The 14,826-nt window shown below is 42.2% G+C and overlaps 3 protein-coding genes across 3 annotated transcripts in view; 2 read left to right on the top strand and 1 right to left on the bottom strand.

Annotated features, from left to right (window-relative positions):
• LOC133127646 (LYR motif-containing protein 4A-like) overlaps window positions 1-2,458 on the top strand; it is a 46,045-nt gene extending 43,587 nt beyond the window's left edge. Inside the window, exon 3 of the mRNA XM_061240679.1 lies at window positions 1,935-2,458. Within this exon, the coding sequence (XP_061096663.1) occupies window positions 1,935-2,006 (72 nt within the window). The 3' untranslated portion in view covers window positions 2,007-2,458. The remainder of the gene's footprint in view (window positions 1-1,934) is intronic.
• Window positions 2,459-2,960: 502 nt separating this feature from the next.
• Window positions 2,961-5,394, bottom strand: ppp1r3g (protein phosphatase 1 regulatory subunit 3G). The gene has a single exon (XM_061240678.1). It carries the CDS (start codon window positions 5,146-5,148, stop codon window positions 4,276-4,278), a length of 873 nt encoding a protein of 290 aa, XP_061096662.1. The 5' UTR covers window positions 5,149-5,394; the 3' UTR covers window positions 2,961-4,275.
• A 537-nt stretch (window positions 5,395-5,931) lies between these two features.
• On the top strand, window positions 5,932-14,641 carry rpp40 (ribonuclease P/MRP 40 subunit). The gene is made up of 8 exons (XM_061238873.1): window positions 5,932-6,160; window positions 6,663-6,807; window positions 7,226-7,294; window positions 7,426-7,521; window positions 7,644-7,769; window positions 8,307-8,505; window positions 9,323-9,457; window positions 14,225-14,641. The coding sequence occupies exons 1-8, from the start codon at window positions 6,044-6,046 to the stop codon at window positions 14,421-14,423; spliced, it is 1,086 nt and encodes a 361-aa protein (XP_061094857.1). The 5' UTR covers window positions 5,932-6,043; the 3' UTR covers window positions 14,424-14,641.
• Window positions 14,642-14,826: the final 185 nt, after the last annotated feature.

Genomic DNA, 14,826 nt, shown 5'->3' with positions numbered 1-14,826 from the left:
AAAAAGTGGAAAAAAAAACTAGTGGAAAAGTTTTGCTCTTCCTCCAACCATTTCAGTGGAGTCCTTGCTACAAACAAATTGATAATTATTCTCCAGAAATATCCTGCGATTGTGTGAGTACAGCTTCTCCTTAACAAGGCTTCATCTTTATATCCTTTCTCTGTATTGAAATTAATCTGTCCTGCGCTCAGACCTGGGTCAAATTTTGGATTCAAATACTTTTCTATGGTTTACTTACGGTTTGGTGTATTGAAATACTCTCAAAAAGTGCAAACCCTGCTTTCTGGTCCTCTTGGTTGGTTTAATTGCACCAGGCAAGATCAGTCAAGCACAGAAAAGTATTTGAATGCAGAACATATTTTACCCAGGACACGTAAAATCAATGCATCTGCCCTGTGCTGCGGACATGCTAGCAAAAACTAGTTTGAAAAGATTTCAGTGTTGTGTGGAACTTTCTGTTCTGTGCCCAACAGTTAAGCCTCTCTGGGGCAGAGAGTTTCATTTCTCTTTTGAACTGTACTTTCCAGAACCAAGTCTGTTAGTCCTCCAAGCCGAATAGTGTCAGCTAGTGAATGATTCAAAAGAAGGATATCCACACACTTTCTGAATGCAAATGTAAAAAGCATTTAATAAAGAGCTAAGCTTACGAAAGTATGGCTCAGTATAGTATTGCATTGCATTCATAATCCTGTATGTTGCTTTGGATAAAAGCATCTAATCAGAAGCATATCTGGTTATCTGGCTTTTGAAATTTGCAATGCGAAAATGAGTGGATGTCCATTTCGTATTCGTCAGTTTGCCTCCAGCACTATTCCTGAATTTGTGTGTGCAGTAGTTTTCTCCATACTTTTGATGAAATCCTCATGTTTATAACAAGAGCAAAGACTCTTTTTGCATGTGGGGAGCGTGTGGGCAGAAAAGCAATGCATGAATATTCAAATTCGTCTCCAGATAGCCATAATAATATTGACATTTTAATTGCTACAGTAAACTAATGCTAATGATCTGGTGAGGGGTGACAGGAAAATTATTTGCGTTGACATTACGCAACAATTGCTGCTGGAAGATTTAACGCTCTGTAAAAGGACCAGGAGGGCTTCTGGGATTGCGGCCGAGTCTTGCTGCCGCTATCGCTCGTTTTCTGCTAGCTTTCTTTTGAGTAAACATAAACCAGAGGTGTCACAGCCTGTCGAAGGGACTCGTTTCACCTGTCTCTGCTGCAGTGGACTATTGATTTGACCCACTGATGCCCTTGTCCAGGGCCAAACCGTCTCTGTTGAAACAGGTCCCTTCTGGTGCATTTCAGTGCATTATAACCTTATGTGCGACACCATTCAACTAACAGCTAGATTTGACTGTGGCACATTGTAGTCAGGGCAAAATGTATTAGCCTGAACACAAATACTACTCTACCGTTCAGCATAGTTGACCTGTATTTATGTATGTTAGTGTGTTTGTATATATGTATGTACATACATGCCATCAAGTAGCATGTGTTCAGTACAATATAATATAGCTTTTGTGATTGATGCATGTCTTTCAACTAATATACTGTATTTCAGTGGTTCCCAGCCCTGTTCCTGGAGATCTACCATTGTGTAGTGTTTCATTTCAACCCTAATTTGGCACAAATGTTGCAAAGTAGTCGCTATGCAAGATCTCTAGCTGTTGAATTAAGTGTATTTTGTAAAAGAAAACCTACAGCTGCTCTACTCAACTCCACGTCCTACGGGCCGCAGTGTCTGCAGGCATTCACTTCAACCGTGAGCCTGACTTCACTACGTCGCTTATAATCTGAACCAAGCAGGTGAAGTTGAGTTGAGTAGCACTGACCTACAGGATGGTAAACCGGGGTTGGGAGCCATGGATTTAACTGAGGGATACATTTGAATGATACGTTTAACTGAGGTTTTGTTCTTGGTTTCTCTCTGCAGGTGTCCATTGGAAAGCTATACACTGCTCAGAAGACGGTTGTAGAAGACCCAGTGGTGAAGGAGACCAGATGAGCCAGAGAGGGGACCACATTATGCGTCTGCTGAGGGAAGGGCACAGGGGTGGCGGGGAGCGTCGCGACAGGGAAAAGGAGATCCACGCTGCTTAGCCCAGGCTGTAATTGGCTTTCACTTGCAAGACCACCTCCACAGCACTGCAGTGACATATTGACCAGCTTTATACAGAATGAGCCATATTGACTGTGAGGTAGTATGTTGTACATTCAACCTTGATTCCCTTCTTTTTTTCTTCTTTTTTTGCTTACATTTTTTAACACTTTATTGTTTAAAATTAATGTTGGATACATTATATAAATACATGTGTATATATTTCTTCATTTGAACAGAAATAAAAAAAAGTATTTGAATCAGCTATTTTTAAAATTATTCTTTCTGAATGGCTTGTTTGGAAAATAATGTCAAAATAAATAGTAGAATATAAATATAATAAAATAAAATTTGCATGAGTGGGGCTATGTACTTGTATGTCTCTGTATAAACACATATTAAACTTAATGCACTTGCTTACATATGTTAGTCTTAAACACATAAAATGTTTGTATGTGTGGAGTATATCCAGCTTACCTACTTATTATAAACTGTGTGTGTGTGTGTGTGTGTGTGTGTGTTTTTGTCTGTGTGTGTGTGTGTGTGTGTGTGTGCACATTGCCATGCAGCCTGGGTGTGTAAAGTATGGGGTAATGTTGTTCAAGGTTGAGAGTTTAAAAATAGCCAGTTTGTTGTTGTTAAGGCACACACTCGGTGAGTGGTGACCTTGTGAAAGAGAGCAAAGTGTGTAAAGTTGTGGCCATCCATCATAGCTTTTCTTCTACATTGCTAGGTAAACAGACTCATTTTGTGTTCAGGTAATTGAATAAACCCAGATCCACCATTTAGAAATCACATATTAAGCAAGACCCAGGTGATTATGGAAACCTAGGTTTAACCATAATCTAAACTCACCTAACGTTTAAGTTTTCATATTATATTTGATCCAATATCTGAATCTCTTGTGGTTTCGCCTAAGTGCTGCTTTGGGTTAATCATTGTGTTCAACCTTTTCAATCCCATTTATTTGATTCATCCTGATAATGAGTCGTGTAAGAAAAAAAACGATGAAACAAAATTGTATTGTGCATGGAGCATATTGTGCTAGATTTTGCAAGGTTGTCAGTAAACAATTGGTTGAGAGTTGAATAGAACCATCGTCATATGATTTGAATCTGTATTCATGTTTGCAGGTTAATCTCAGGGGGAAAACTGCCCCTCATTCCAAAATAAATACAGGACTGATATCCCCAAAACACTGTTCACCTATTGAACCTATTCCTGACCAGGTTTCTGTTTGCTGATTCGATGGTAAACATGATAATGCGTGATCTTCTCTTGGACTTTGTTACTCTGACAGAAAAGCAAAGCACAGGAGACAAGCACATCTCCATTACAATGTCCTCCGGTGACTCTTTCTTCTTTTCAAACCAGTATTCAGAGCATTATTTTAATACATTCAACACTACATACAATCCACTTTCAAAATGCATTATATTGTGTAATACAACTTTTGGCATGATTTTATTCATTTCTTTTTGTATTTTTTAACATCGCGTAGTATTTCTAAAAGTTGTCTACTAGAACGCAATAAAGTCCGAACAATGGATATGAAAATAAGATGGAGAATATTGTCGGCACAACATGAATGAGAATTTCCGTATTGCTATATCAACGGTCAATATTGTCAAACTGGTTACTCTAAACACGTTGCAAATATGTTATATTTGTCCATTGTAAGCTTAAATGTTGAGCTTAGGTCAGTAGTACCATTTGACATTTTATTAAAAATGAAATCAAACAATTGTGATTTTTTTATTATTGGTTCCTGGTTTGGTGATTTCAATAATTTACGGAAAAAGAAGGGTACACATGTACAATATTACTCCATGTACCGTTTTTTTTTTACATCGCAGTAGATAGTGGGAGCATCAGTGTGTCATCACTGATTTAATTCTACTGTTTATCAGATATTGTTTCCGCATAGTCTAAACAGCTATGACAGAACTAGTAGCAGCATATGTGAACGATTTATAAATGTAGGCTATTTCTGTCCCATTTAACTCATTTCCTAACAGATTAAATAGCCTATCCAATGCTCAGCAAATATGGCACTTAATTGACAGCCAGGTCTCTCATTTGCCGTCATGAAATAACAAAACCAAGATCTATTATTATATATGTCGGCTATTAAGTGTGTAAAGCAGTGAACGACACGTAAGGTAATGCGCTGCATTCAAGTGGCATGAAATGCTGTTGTCTCATGAGCAGAAATGCAGTGATACTTTAAGGTGTAATTATCTCCATCATTGTTATCCCAAAACTCGCCTTGGTCAGTCTTGGAATATACTGCGAAGTGAACCGAGGAGCTGGGGTCCATGAATGGCGGTGTATACATCGTGAACATGAACTTCTCTCCAACTGCAGCAGTATTCTTGTCTGACATTGGTATCGCTTGCGCATCCATGAATGAAAGCCAGTCATTGAATGTATATCTCACCCCAATCTCCCTCTTCAAAGAGCCCGAAGTTAACGCTTGTATCGTCCCTCGCACGTCATATCGAGTAATAGTTATTTTTTCAAGAGTTACGTGGCACCGTTCAACTCTAGTTTCAAAATCAATTTTCTCCACTGGCATCTTGAACGTGGGTACCAAGCGATCCAGTGCAAGTGTAGAACTGAATGTGTCACATAGCTCACCAATATATTCACGGTCGTGTTGACGAGGGAAGCTATTGAGTCTTGAGAATACTTTAGAAGGGACGTGTGGATCTTCTGTGCTGCTGAAGTGCTTCACACTTTCCAAGTTAAGTCCCAGTGCATCTGCAAACATTACTCTCTTTCTGCATCCCTGTGAGATTTCTTCGAAAAGGGTTGCCTGCTCCGGGTAAGCGGGCAGTGACTTCGCCCTCCGCCTGTCTTTCATGCGGATCTGTTGCTCCACAAAATCCGAGAAATCAGCATCATCGTCAAGTCCATTGCCATTTTCATGTGGCGGCTCACCAAAACTGTTCCAACTGTTACACTCCACACTTGTAAATCCTTGATTAGAATTATGGACAGGACCTGTGTCAGACATAGCAAGCGGCTCTACGCCGTTGATATCCATGATGTTTCCGTTAAAGGCAAACTAAAGAGGAAACTACACTTAAAAAAAAACTACCTGTTGCTGTATCCAGCATCAAAAGCACTGTGCGTCACAGCCTGAGTTAATTCATCAAAAAATGTCCATATGTAGTCATAGTAGCCTACTTAAATGTGGCTGGCTGTGCACTAATTTCGAACGTGATTGCTGTAACCTACTTGATTTTAATTTTACTATAATGAAACATGCGTGTCAGTCTACCTCCAGCCTCCAATTCATTTGTGTTTCATTTGGCTCGGGCGTTCAGTTGTTTAGTTTTGCTAGCCTAGCCTATGTGTTTTAGTTGAATTAATGATTAACAGTGTGGTCGTCGGCCTATTTAGCCAACTTTTTTTTTTTTTTTTTTTTTCAAGTCAGCTTTAACAGGAATGTAGTCCGGTAATTAGGCTAGCCTACATGATGATGAAGATTATGATGATGATGATGATGATGATGATTATTATTATTATTATTATTATTATTATTATTATTATTATTTAGATATTGTTAAATAATAACAGCATAATAATAACAATAATAATAATAATAATAATAATAATAATAATAATAATAATACATTTTAACGGTTTTAATGATAAATATGACCGTATATATGGGCATTGAAGACAAATTAGATTTTTTTCTTCTTCCTTGAAGTGGACTGGAGGTGAACTAGGAGGAATTTTGTTTCTTCTGCAAGGTTTTTTTTCGCCTGTTTTCCTTTTCAAGGAAGTGCATGGGGATGTGACAGGAAGTGACGCCACTGAATAGAAGCGAAACAGGAATAGAAAAAAAATAGTGAAGATGTTCGCGTACTATTATCCAACTAAGAAAGTATAGTCCATGCGCAGTTTAGAAGTAGATATTTTCACTGTCAACGATGTTCACGAATTTGGAGAAATGTCCAAGGAATTTACTTGTCTGCGAGAAATCTAGTTTATTGAATGACAAATCTCGTCATGCCACACACGTGGCTAAGCACTTTTTTAACTACAAGGTTAGTAACGTTTTTGCTGTGTTGCACTGTAATTAGCTAGATGCAGGCATGGAGATTCCAGCGGTAATACAGCTGCCGATCTGTAATGTTTTTGGCAGATTGTTAAAACTGGCGGAATACAATTGTCTTCTACATTTAACATTACCAAAGTTTGATGCGAGTTTAAATGTCAAATGAATTACAGTGACAGTAGCTGACATTTAACCTAATTAACGCTAATGTATTCGTGTAGCTATATGGTAATTGTCCAGCCGTCGTATTGTCTCGAGTCTTTTTAAAGGTAACTGTTGTGACTTCGTCAGAAGCTACTAGATAACTACAAAACTGTCGTAAGGAAATTGGTGTGAAATGTGATGGGCTTAGGTTGGCAAATGGGTGCAGATACAGGTAGGTAGATCAGATACAGGTAGGCTATATTGCATAAACAGAGATGCCCAACCTCTGTCTAGCTATAAAAATGAATAGAAATGTCTCATGTTATTCACATTACCTTTGCCTACAGGTGTCTGTTTTAATACCTGAATGCGGAATTACTCCATCGGGACTGAAAAGTGTTTTCAACAGTTTCTCAAAATATTACCTTTTGAGGAATTTGCCTGTTTATAAACTTCTTGAGGAAGAGTTTCTGGAGAAAGTTGTTAAGAAAGGTAAAAATATTTGAATTTAAGGAATTTAAATTGATTGCATCTCATTATATTACTGAGTTTCGAATCCCTACAATCCAGGTCCCTCTCTTTGTTCCTCTGGGTCTAGCAAGCATGCTGTACCCTCTACCATACTCTATGGGTGACAGTGCTTTTAGTGCTGCAGTGCTCAGGCTCTGGAATGACCTACCTGAGTGCATTAGGTCTTCTAACTCCATTCACTCTTTTAACCTGTATATGACTACATACTAGAAATAGTATTTTAAGAAAATTACCACAGAGGTCATTCTTTTTAATCTAGAAAGAAACCCTTTGTGACTAATTACTAAAAAGTTGGTATGTTAGCAGTAAAACTATTCTGACGTGTTGGAGTGCCGGAATGTGGTGGTGATTAAGTTGTGATCTTTCTGTTTATTTGCAGGCTCTCTTTATGCACTATCTTACAAGACCAGAATCGACCAAGACAACACCTTTGCCCTTCTCCCCTCTGGTAAGAATAAAGATGGTTATCATCTTCTTGTCCATCCATACATTTGTCCTCCTTTTTGCCCAAATAGTATGTTTTTTCCAAGTTGTTATATTGTCTCCAGTTCATGCTCTTTCATGTTTTCTTTCCTTCAGGTCAGGTGATATTGTCTGTTGATAAGGACACATATGAAGAGCTGGGTCTTGAAGGCAAGGCCTCACAGTACAACCACAGACAGCCAATGAGATATGGTGAGCATTCACAGCCTCTTACTACTACTAATCAGTTTTGGTCTTTTTTGGGGTAATGTTCTCTGTAATATGTAATTGAAAGGGCAGCTGTACAATGGATCTTTGTATGTTTTATTTCCAAGTGGTGACCCTTGACATGACGGATAAGTCGCTGGCCCCTGGAGGGAAGCGGTACAAACGGGTGATGTGGGCCTTGCAGGAGAAGGTCCAGTTAACAAGTGATTTCCTCATGGCCAGATACAGCATTGGTAAGCTGTTATTAGATTGAAGTTTTATATGTCTTCTTTCATGAGTCATCAAAGGAGTGATGCAGACCTGTTATATGTTTGTCATTATGATGTGATAATTCCTTAAAGTTGCATATTATGATAAAACAAAATGACTCATTGGCACATACAATAGAAAGTATTTGTGGTTTGGAAACTGATAAATTATATAAAGCAATTATAATTTTAGCTTAATAACAGAGTGACAGATGGCCTTGTTGGTCAAATTAATCGACAGTCCTGTCTTGTTAATGCGATGGTATTAAGTTGGCAAATTGATTTTGCATTTACACTTTTCATTAGCCCAGTGAGTAGCACTATTACAAGCCCATAAGCCTTTCAATGTTTCATCCCCTGAGACACCTTGTGTGCAAATTAAACTAGAGGCAATGTAATGAGGATGAATACTCTAATGGCTGACAAGGAATGGCTGTTCCTTGTCTTTGAATGTGCTGAAGCATACGAGATAGCATCTCCATCGGACCACTCTTCCCAATGACTCTCCTGTGTCCTCCTCAGGGGGCAATGGTGAAGACCTGCTTCAGTCCATCTTCTCTCAGTACAGCTGTAGGGAGCTCAGACCGTCCATGAGTACCCAGAGCCTTAGGGACTTGTTGTGCCCCTCCCTGGACCCCACCGACCTGCACGGGGACTCTCGATCATGTGACCCGCTGCAGTTCCTGGAGTGGTTGGGAGCCGTTACCATGGATATGAGTTGGTGAGCATGAGCTGTGTTTTTGTCTTTTATGACTCCTCTGTTGTACGATGCAAAAAAATAACTGCCACATAACAAAGTTTATGGAGCTAATAACGTAAGTGTAGATATTGTTTTTTATTGTAGTTTAGGTGTCTTCAAAAAATACTAGTAAGAGAGCTAGTAAAGGAGATCCTATGTGTCATCAGAACCGGTGCTGTCATTTGGAAATCTGACCCCATAGAAAACTGACTCCTGGGTAATTTTTCTAGTATAGAATACTGACCCACGTATTGTAATCTTGGTCTTTGGGTTTGGGGTCACTTTCCTGTCCGATACCGGATTAAATAATAGTTAAATAATCATAGATTTTTTTTTTTTTTATCATAAATTTTATCAGATTTTTTCCCTTTTTCTCCCAATTTCGTAGCCAATTGGACCCCGTCTGATTCAATTAGAGCTAGTATTAGATACACCGCCCACACCCCGTCCCTCGGCGGCCAACGGGAGAGCGACACGCCTTCTTCAAGCCGTCTCGCCTCCCAAGCTGTAACCGTGATTCCGAGGCGCCCGAGGTGGCGATCTACTAACCCTGCCAAGTCCCTCCCTCTGGAGCAGCGAGCCAATTATTGCTGCTCCACGTGAGCCAGCCAAACTTGGCTTTTTTGGCAGGACCGAGAATCCGGTGTGCAACTGCAGCGAACTGCAACTGCAAGTCTGCTGCGTCTTAGCCTGTTGCGCCACCGCGGCTCCCCTAAATATTCATAGATTTAACAGATCTTTAACAGGATGTGCCTTGTGTCCATTGCCTGAGGTTACATGTATATTATGTTTTTAACAGTAACAATGAGGCATCCAGCTTTGTATCTACATATTGCTGCCCAGAGCCTCAGAGTTCTGCCAGTCAAGCCCTGCTCTGCACCGCCGTCGGCCTGCTTCTGCCAGAGGACATCCACTCCCTACTGGAGGAGCTGCGGTAAGATAAAGTTCAATGAAAATGTATTTGCCCCCATTCCATTACATTACATTACATTACATTACGTGGCATTTAGCAGACGCTCTTATCCAGAGCGACGTACAACAAAGTGCAAATCAATCACAAGAACAAGTGCAAAAGTAGACCTGAGAGGACAGTACAGTTCCTAGAGTCCTAGTGTAAACATACAGAAATTCAGAACCCTTGAAGAGTACAATCAACATTCAAACTAGCATACCACTGTTGGCAGCTAGAATACAACAACAGCCAATAAAAACAACAATACCTATACAAGTAACGATATCTATACATAAGTGCCATTACGGTCTAAGGCTAATCACAGTGATTGTGAGTTGGGGAGGGAAAGGTGTAGCCTGAAGAGATGGGTCTTCAGTCTGCGCTTGAAGGAGGTCAGAGACTCTGCCGTTCTGACATTCACCGGGAGGTCATTCCACCACCGTGGGACCAGGACAGACAGCAGTCGCGAGTGCAGGTCTGGCGAGGGGGAAGCCCCAGACGGCACGAAGTGGCAGAACGGAGGGGTCTTGTTGGTGTATAGGTCTTGATAAGGGATTGAATATACACAGGGGCTGATCCTTTAACTGCCTGGTATGCGAGCACCAAAGTTTAAAATTTGATGCGAGCCATAACAGGCAGCCAGTGGAGGTTGCTGAGCAGGGGGGTGACATGTGAATGTCTGGGAACATTGAATACCAGACGGGCTGCAGCATTCTGGATGAGTTGTAGGGGTCTGATGGCAGATGCTGGAAGGCCAGCCAGCAGAGAATTGCAATAGTCCAGGCGGGACAGGACCATTGCTTGAACAAGGAGCTGAGTGGAGTAGGTGGTGAGAAAGGGTCGGATTCTCCGGATGTTGTACAGGAAGAACCTGCACGCCCGGGTCACCGTAGCGATGTTCTTGGAGAAGGATAGCCTGTTGTCCATCACCACTCCAAGGTTTCTTGCACTAGGGGATGAGGTCACTGTGGTATCCCCTAGTGAGATGGAGAAATCAGAGATTGCTGAGAGATTGAAGATCACCTCCGTCTTATCTGGGTTGAGCTTTAGATGGTGGTTGCCCATCCAGCTCTGGATGTCTCTCAGGCAGGCGGAGATACGGGTAGAGACCTGTGTGTCTGATGGGGGGAAGGAGAGAAAGAGTTGGGTGTCATCGGCATAACAATGATAGGAGATGCCATGAGCAGAGATAACGGGGCCAAGGGATCTCGTGGAGATGGAGAAGAGGAGGGGTCCGAGGACTGAGCCCTGGGGGACTCCTGTAACAAGGGGGCGAGGGGTTGACACTCCTCCAGCCCAGGACACCTGGGAGGACCGGCCAGAGAGATAAGATTGGATCCACTCTAAGACTGTGCCACAGATCCCTGTAGATGCCAGGGAGGCTAAGAGGATGGAGTGGTTGACCATGTCGAACGCCGCAGAGAGGTCAAGAAGGATCAGGACAGAGGAGAGAGAGGTTGCTCGTGCAGCCTGAAGGGACTCGTTGACAGAGAGGAGTGCGGTCTCCGTCGAGTGGCCAGGTCTGAAGCCGGACTGGTGGGGGTCCTGCAGGTTATTCTGAGAGAGGAAGGAAGAGAGTTGGTTGGAGGCGGCTCGTTCAATGGATTTGGATAGAAAAGGAAGGAGAGGTACCGGACGGTAGTTTTGAATGCAGGAGGGGTCAAGAGTGGGTTTCTTTAGGAGCGGGGTGATGTAGGCCCTCTTGAATGATGAGGGAAAGCAGCCAGAGGACAGAGAGGAGTTAACAAGGGAGGTGACAAACGGGAGGATGTCAGGCGTGATTGCCTGAAAGAGGTTTGAGGGGATGGGGTCCAGGGCACAAGTAGTAGGGTGGTGGGAGAGCAGGAGGTGAGACACATCAGCATCTGTAAGGGGACAGAAAGAGGAGAAACAGGGGGCAGACACAGAAATGGAGGCAGGCATAGAAGTGGTGGTGGTCGCGAAGGTGCTGCGGATATCTGCAACCTTCTCGTCAAAAAATACCGCAAAGTCATCAGCAGTGAGCGAGGACTGAGATGGTGGGGGAGGTGTGCTGAGGAGAGAGGAGAAAATGAAGAACAGTTGACGAGGGTTAGAAGTGGAGTTCTGGATTTTTGTTTGGTAGTAATTTCTTTTGGCAGTGGTGATAGCGGAGGAGAATTCCGCCAGGAGAGACTGGTAGGAAGACAGGTCCGACGGGTCTTTTGATTTCCTCCACTTCCTCTCAGCTGCACGTAGGCTTGGCCTGGAGGAACGTAGAAGGTCAGAAACCCATGGGCTGGGAGGGGAGGATCGAGCAGGCCGGGAGACAAGAGGACAGAGAGAGTCAAGGGCTGAGGAGAGAGAGGAAAGCAACACGGAAGATGCGGAATCAGTGGGTAGTTTGGAGAAGGATGGAGGGAGGGAAGCGGTGACTCTGGGGGCAAGGGAGGAGGGCGATAGAGAGCGGAGGTTACATCGGACAGAAACAGTGTGGGTGAGAGAAGGGGAGGGAGGTAGAGCAGCTAGGGGGATGGAGAAGGAAATGAAGTGGTGATCGGACTTGTGTAAAGGGGTAACAGTGGGGTTAGAAGAGGAGCAGTTCCTCAGAAAGATCAGGTCAAGAAGGTTTCCAGCCTTGTGAGTTGGGGGAGAGTGCTGCAGAGAGAGGTCAAAGGAGTGAAGTAGTGGTAAGAAGGCAGCAGACTGGGAGGCTTCCAGGTGGATGTTGAAATCTCCCAGGAGGATAAGTGGGGTGCCATCCTCAGGGAATGAGCTGAGTAGAGTGTCAAGCTCATCAAGGAAACTTCCCAGGGCACCTGGTGGACGATAAACAACGACAATATAAAGTTTAACAGGGTGAGTAATTGAGACAGCGTGGCATTCAAATGTGGATAGGGATAGGTCAGTGAGGTAAAACGCAGAGAATTTCCACAAAGGGGAGATCAGCAAGCCAGTGCCACCTCCACGGCCAGAGGGCCGGGGGGTGTGTGAGAAGGAGAAGGAGGATGAGAGGGCAGCGGGGGTGGCAGTGTTCTCTGGTGTAATCCAGGTCTCGGTGAGGGCAAGGAACTGTAGGGACAGGAGGGAGGCATAACCTCACACGCAAAAAACACAGAAACAATACTTAAGTTCCCTGGAGGTCTTCGAGTACACACCGCTAGTAAAAAAAAAAAAAAGGACTTTTCTGCCGAATTGCAAACAATTCCACTGTTATATAGCGTCACTCTGAGCACGCCTATATAAACTGCTAATTACTAATGCAAACTAGCGATCTAAAAATGATCCTAACAATTGCAGCGTCCAAAGTATCCAACTGATTCTGATCACCTAATCAGAATAACAGAACCGAGCGAAACTGCCGGCGGCTGGTGAAAAAACACACAAGATTTGCTAACTAATGACAGAAAATGCAGAACACCTGGTCTAAGTAACGCAGTAATTTGACAACAAATCTACAACTGCTGATGGACTAACAAGGTTTCCTTATAACCTACTGCTCACACGCAAAAAACACAGAAACAAAACTTAAGTTCCCTGGAGGTCTTCGAGTACACACGGCTAGTGGGGAAAAAAAATGCACTCCTCTGTTATTCCATATTTGTCACACTTAATGGTTTCACTTTAAGATCTTTAGACACTTTCAGACCTTTAGACAAAATTTTGGGATTAAGTCATGACTTGAACCATAGAGATGCAGTGGCAGGAATTGAAAAGAGCAGTTTGTCTGAACTAAAGCAGTTCTGCAAAGAAGAGTGGGCTAGAGTTCCTCCTTAGCGGTGTGAAAGACTGATATCAAACAGGGATGTGCATGGTTAATCGATTAACCGGTTAACCGAAATGGACACTTGACTGAAATGGCCAACGTCCTAATCGGTTAACTGGTTGCGTGTTACATTTCCATGCAAACAAGCAACCATCTTTCTTAAAACCGGCCAAAAACTGACTTCCTTTTTTCCACTTGGGAAAAAATGCAAAGTCGTGTATTAGTGGGCAACTCTGTCTACAGGTAGCCTATGTTGTTCCGTGCCAGTCCTATAGTTACAATATCTGTTGTTCGGCAAGTAGCCTATTGCTTGGTATTGATGTTTAGAGTTGCCATTTTCGTCCATTTTCACTCCCTGTCAGTGTCATGCTTTAGAAATATTACCGGTGATACACTGCTATAGACATGCTGTCTTTTGTGCAACCATAATTAAAGTAATTTTTTCCTGAAATGATGCCCTTGTTGTGCAGTATCTAATGAATGTGCTTATACTGACTTTTATCATTTTGGCTGTGGTCCAGCTTATTGCAGCATGCATGGGGGTTCTAAAAATTGATTTTTAATCGGTTGATCGATTAAATGTCGTCAGTTGAAAGAAACATGAAAATATAAAAAATGTCCATCCCTAATATGAAATTGTTTGTAGTTATTGGTGTTAAAGGTAGTACAACCAATTATTACGTTTAAGGGGGAAATTCCTTTTACACATGGATGATATGGGCGTTTGCTAACCTTTTTTGATTTAATAAATAAAATAAGTAAAAAAAGTTTTGTGTTGACTCAGATTCCCTTTGTTTAAAGATCTGAAACCATCTAGTGTGACAAATATGCGATAATAGTGGAAATCAGGAAGGGGGCAAATTCAGCACTGTAGATACACAGTAGTATTCATTTTCTGCAATCTCAATTTCTTTTCTTGTGCATGGGTGCATATTGCTGGTACAGTAGTAAGCTGTTGTGTGAAACAAGTGTCTGTGGACAGGCTCCAGCTGAAACGTTTTTTAAACGATTTATTTTTCATGCAGGCGGTACTTCGATGAGCCCAGGTTCACGTCCTGGCTGTCCGTGACGGTGCACGGGTTTGCAGACAGCCCCGTCTCTTGGGGTGCCACGGAGCATGGCTTCCACAAGGGCGGGGAGAACTTCTACACCTTCGTACTGTTCAAGAACCAAGACTACTGGCTGCACATGGCCACCGGGACCAATGATGGTTGCCCTCCCTAAAATTAACAATTAATTATTTATGTCTGCGTATGGCCATGACACATCCACACTATGTCAGTTTTTCAGGTCAATTTCAGTTGGAAGTTTTCAGTTTTTACTTTTCATTGAACTTTCTGTTTTGACTTTCAGGCTTGTGCTGGAACACCATTTGACATTTCCCAGATGTGGAATCAGTGTACTTTTTTTTACGCCCCTAATAAATTAATTGGTCAGCTGTTTTCATTCTTATTTTCTGGATACATGCAATTTGATTCAGGACTGCAGGATTGTTTCTGGATTGAAGATGGCGTTCCCCTTCACTTTATTTTGTTGCATTTATATCTCCTCTCACATTGATCCTGTTCAAATGCATTTTTAGATGCTTATGGTACAGTTAAACTCTAAACTCATTTTTAGTAATAAG

Source organism: Conger conger, chromosome 4 (genome assembly GCF_963514075.1).
Source record: "Conger conger chromosome 4, fConCon1.1, whole genome shotgun sequence".
Lineage (NCBI taxonomy): Eukaryota > Metazoa > Chordata > Actinopteri > Anguilliformes > Congridae > Conger > Conger conger.
This window is presented reverse-complemented; position numbering and strand designations above follow the sequence as displayed.